The 5,092-nt window shown below is 38.6% G+C and overlaps 1 protein-coding gene across 1 annotated transcript; it reads left to right on the top strand.

Moving 5' to 3' along the window:
• The first annotated feature begins 2,678 nt into the window (after nt 1-2,678).
• Nucleotides 2,679-3,690, top strand: LOC113811721 (cuticle protein 8). Its single transcript, XM_027363513.2, has 3 exons — nt 2,679-2,725; nt 3,155-3,232; nt 3,344-3,690. The coding sequence occupies exons 1-3, from the start codon at nt 2,717-2,719 to the stop codon at nt 3,545-3,547; spliced, it is 291 nt and encodes a 96-aa protein (XP_027219314.2). The 5' UTR covers nt 2,679-2,716; the 3' UTR covers nt 3,548-3,690.
• Nucleotides 3,691-5,092: the final 1,402 nt, after the last annotated feature.

Here is a 5,092-nt window from a genome sequence, read left to right as displayed (position 1 = left end):
ATATATATATATATATATATATATATATATATATATATATATATATATATATATACACACACACATGCACATAAATATACACCCAAATACACATACAAATCACCATCATCATCATGATAATAATAATGTTGATAATGATAATTTCGTTAGCAATACCAAAAGCAATATCAGTAACAGCAATAGACATTTCCTATGCAAAAGCTAATCGAGCAATGAACCATCAAAATTTGTCAAATCCAGGATCCCAGAGATAGCATGTTTTACGCCCAATTAGTCACCTAATGGACAGGATGTGTCAGGAGCAGCAAGATGCCTCCTGCTCATACTGATCAAAGTCCCATGCCACATTGCTTCTTGAAATTGGCACTCGGAAGTTCATTGCTTTCGGTGGTAATTCGACTGCTGTTTTTTATGTTTCAGAAAGAGAGCTATTGAGGAGACTAGAAGAAATATTATGAATTATATTTTGCTTTAATAGAATGCGGAAGCTAGTCATGTTGGTTTCAGCGTGTTAATTTTTTCGTAGCCAATCGCCCACTGACAAGGGAATATTACAGTGACCTCAATAAAATCCAAGCTTCATGCATTTTGGCGGACGCAAATATTGTGGATGAGCCTCTGTTTGCATTTCATAGAGACCTGGTAGACCCAATACGCTTGAGTAATTTTCGAGAATATAGAGGAAATCTAATTTAAATATGTCATGCAGATGAAATGCGAGAGTAATATCACGTTATCACAGCCTCGTAAGTCAATGTAAGAACACAAAAAGAGAAAAAAAAAGTGTGAGAGAATCTATGTTATGATCTCATTTTCCCTTGAGCAAAGAAAGTAAATACACAAACCTTTTTTTGTTAAATATGCAATGAAATCACAATTGTTTCTATACCTACACCATTGTTTTTATTATATCCAAATCACAATAGCATTATCGAAGTCCCAACATGTATTACATAAGAAGCGTGACTCGTGATGCCGCAACGCTGTCACACTTAAATACACACAATTAAACGATAACAGCGGCGTATGACCACATGATCGTTTGTGGCTGCCGGGATGATGAAATGTATGGAAACGATAAGGAATACGCACACAAACACGCACATAAACACACACACACACACACACACACACTCAAACAGAGAGAGTTAAAGCAGGGGCAGGGAGTACTATATATACGTATAGATCTGAAACTCACCAACATTAATCATTTTTAAGGTGAACAGCTGTATCCTGACACTGAATAACATAACGTCTTGTTTCGCTAAACATTTGCGCGTCCGTATCTACCTATTTCAGCTCCTTGATCTGTCTCTCTATCTATATTCGTCTGTCTATCTACCAGGTTTTCTAGTCGCCTGTTTACCTACCTGTCTATATGTCTATCTATCTATCTGTCTATTTATCTATCTATCTATCTATATCCGTCTATCTACCAGGCCTTCTAGCCACCTGCCTACCTACCTGTCTATATGTCTATCTGTCTATCTATATATCTGTCTATCTATCCATCTATCTACCAGGCTTTCTAGCCACCTACCTACATATCTCTGTCTATTTATCAATCTACCTACCTAATTGCATATCTATCTATTTATCTATCCATCTACCTACTCATTTATCTATCTACCTACCTACTTATCTATATATCTACCTACCTACATATCTATCTATCTATCGATATCACCTACCTACCTATCTATCAATGTACATTCCTACCTATCTATCGATCAATCGACATCTGCAAACATGTGCTGTGGAGACGAACATTTAGATTCATAAATAAAGTTAAGAATAGGAAATGGCATACAATAATGAGTGGAAATCAGAGCAACGAACTTGTAACATGGCATAGCATCAACTGGAACGAACAAGATTAAGCAAATTGCTAAGTGAAAGGGAAAGTATAAGAGGTGATGGAAATTATTTTAACTCATGCATGGAACTTTTTTGAAAACTGACAATTATTTGGCAATTTAGGTTGTTGCAGGTGATTAATGTTATTATCACGTTATCATCATCATTAGTATTATTGCTAGTTTTGTTAACATCATTGTTATTATTAATGTTACTGTTATTATAATCATTATTTTAATTCTATTGTTATTATCATTATTATCATCATTCTCATCACCACCATCATTTTCCTCATTGCTCTTTCTATCATTATTATCATCATTAAATAAAATTCGTTTCAGTTCAAAACGTTTGCTTGGGATAATGCAAATCCAACATTTTTTCACTAACACTTGCGGAAAATGGGTGCAAGAAATTTCGCACAAATGTTCATCTGAAAAAAAATCCAAGACTGCAAGGCTCTCCTCCGCCTCTGACTGTTCACGAAATGTAATCTGGTACATTTCCAGTTCCCTGACGGTCCCTCCACGCGCGGGACTCGACGCGACGGCGCGAACATTCGGGCCAAAAACAGCAGACGTGTCATCCTTCACATCCACCGAAAGGGAACGAGCCCGAAGAACCCGACACGAAGATGGAAAACATGACCTTGGCGAGCTTGTGGTCTTGAGGAAAACCAGAGGCGCGGGTTGAGGTCACGAGGTCAGGATGAAGAACGGCGTGGCGGGAATTGCTGGCGGTTAGCGAAGCGTGGGGCGAGAGGGTGGTGGGAGGAGATTCGGGCGCCGCCCCTTCACCGTACCGGAGGTATAAAGCCTGAGGTAACTTAACCTGCGGTCAATTATCACAAAGGTTCACCATGTTCAAGGTGTGTGGATATTTTATATTTGGGTCAAATATCATTTATCACTGTAGAGAGAGAGAAAAAAAATGTACAAACTAGATTTATTGAAATAAGTGACAACAGTTTCGGAATCGTCCGAATAGAGGACGATTCCGAAACTATCATTTAGTTCGATATTTCTAGTTTGTGCATTGTGGGATTTTTCTACCATAGTACTAACGCGGTACAGTGTTTTTTCCATTCATCTTTTATTATTGCATTGAGCCTTGTAGAACATTTTGTTAATATTTATTATATCTCCAAGTTGTTGATCATGAATGTGCCTCTGGATAGCATCTAAACATTCAAAGAAGTTTATTAATCTGTTAAGTATTCTATTAACATTGTAAATGCATGGCAGCATTTGACAGACCTTAATCTAAAGTATTTGGTCTCGCTTCATTCACTTGCCAGACTGTCCTCCTGTTGCTCGCGGTGGCGGCCATGGCGATGGGGCGATCTGCTGACCCCTTCCACCCTCCGTACCCTGAGGTGAGTCCAACTCGCCTCATGTGGGCTTAAGAGCTCTATTTTCAACAAGCCTTTCCGCGCACACGCCTGACCTCCGAACGCACTCATGATCTCAAACCTCACCTCTTCCAGGCTCCCGCAGTATACGAATATCAGTACGGGGTGAAGGATGACCAAAGCGGCAACAACTTCGGCCACGAGGAAGCCCGCAACGGCTACAACACCAAAGGACAGTACTTCGTCCTCCTCCCCGACGGCCGCCTGCAGACCGTCCAGTACAGCGTGAACGGAGACGAAGGCTTCGTGGCCAACGTAGGGTACTCTAATCGGCGTTAGCAGGAATCCATTAGGAATGCGCTATTGTTGTCGAAATCTATAAGTCGAGTAATGGATAACTATCGAATTCATTTTAAGGAAATTAAAACCTATTCATATAGATTTTGAAATGTACGTTAATAGATCATCAATATACATCAGTCATTAATAAACATTATATTTATTTGTCCCGTAGTTTAACTGCAAGTAGAAAGTAATCCACACACACACACACACACACTAAAGTGTATGTAAAAAGCACATGCTGTGGATATATAGATCTATTATATATTTTTGTTTTTCTGCTAAGGTGATATAACAAGCAGTCATCAGCAGTTAAATTCCTATGTGTATGGATATTGTCTATAGAAGGACAGAATAACTTGTTTTGTAATAGGCAATTTCAAAAGAGGAAGAAAAGTTTTATAGAAAGAGTTGAAAACAAGAATGGAAACTATGATATATTATAATCCTGTTTTGTTGGCTGTTAATGATATCAAAACATACACACCGTTACATAAAGCACTTTATTTCATATTATGCTTCGACACAGGAGAATTACAAATATGTAGCCATTATATCATAGTTACACAAATATAAGGACGTTTTCTTTTATAGTAACTTTAAAGAAAACGGACTACATGTAATGAGTAACTTATGTAAAGTTAATTAAGTTATATTCATTTTCTGTTAGTGCTGAGAGATAGATAGATAGATAGATAGATTGAGAGAGGGGAGGAGGGATGAGAGAAAGATATCTACCCATATATATAGATGGTGAGTGAGCTAGGGAGGAAGGGAGGGAAAGAAGAAAAGAGAAGAGAAGAGAAAGGAAAGGAAGGGAAAAGGAGAGAACAGAAAGTAGAAGAGATGAGAGATGATGGTAGAGCAGACGATAAGCACCCTGACCATCACCAAAATATCCATCATGTCACCATAGCAAATCTCAATAATATGAAAAACTTTTCAACAGGTGTATAGAAATGATAGGTCTCTTTTGCTTCAAACAATACTCAACTCACAAGACCATCTGCACTTCTTCAACTTGAGAGGATCATTGATCACAAGAAGCAGATATACAGAACACCGTCTTCATAAACGATATAGCCTGCAAACCACACTGAGGACTTGTCATGAATCTCAGTTAGTCTTGCAACTCAGTGAAGAATATGCTGGCTACCAAATATCAACGAGGATACCGGAAACAGCGAGAAAAGGAATTGACATTAGACCATTGCCGATAGACTGCAAGAATGGTTCTCTAAGTGGAAAGACATAAAAGAGAATTTCATTTGATTATATGTGGATGTTGCTCACACAGAGTTCTTAACCATTTAAAGAGGCTGGCAGCATATTGTTCGAGAGAGAGAGAGAGAGAGAGAGAGAGAGAGAGAGAGAGAGAGAGAGAGAGAGAGAGAGAGAGAGAGAGAGAGAGAGAGAGAGAGAGAGAGAGAGAGAGAGAAAGAGAAAGAGAAAGAGAAAGAGAGAGAGAGAGAGAGAGAGAGAGAGAGAGAGAGAGAGAGAGAGAGAGAGAGAGAGAGAGAGAGAGAGAGAGAGAGAGAGAGA

Source organism: Penaeus vannamei, chromosome 9, assembly GCF_042767895.1.
Source record: "Penaeus vannamei isolate JL-2024 chromosome 9, ASM4276789v1, whole genome shotgun sequence".
Taxonomy (NCBI): domain Eukaryota; kingdom Metazoa; phylum Arthropoda; class Malacostraca; order Decapoda; family Penaeidae; genus Penaeus; species Penaeus vannamei.
Note: the sequence above shows the minus strand (reverse complement) of the source record. Positions and strands in the feature narration are given on the sequence as shown.

What these genes read in the sequence shown, in the direction of transcription:
- LOC113811721 (XM_027363513.2), top strand. An exon ending in TCCACCCTCCGTACCCTGAG is followed by an intron (nt 3,233 to 3,343) that starts GTGAGTCCAACT and finishes CACCTCTTCCAG; the next exon opens with GCTCCCGCAGTATACGAATA.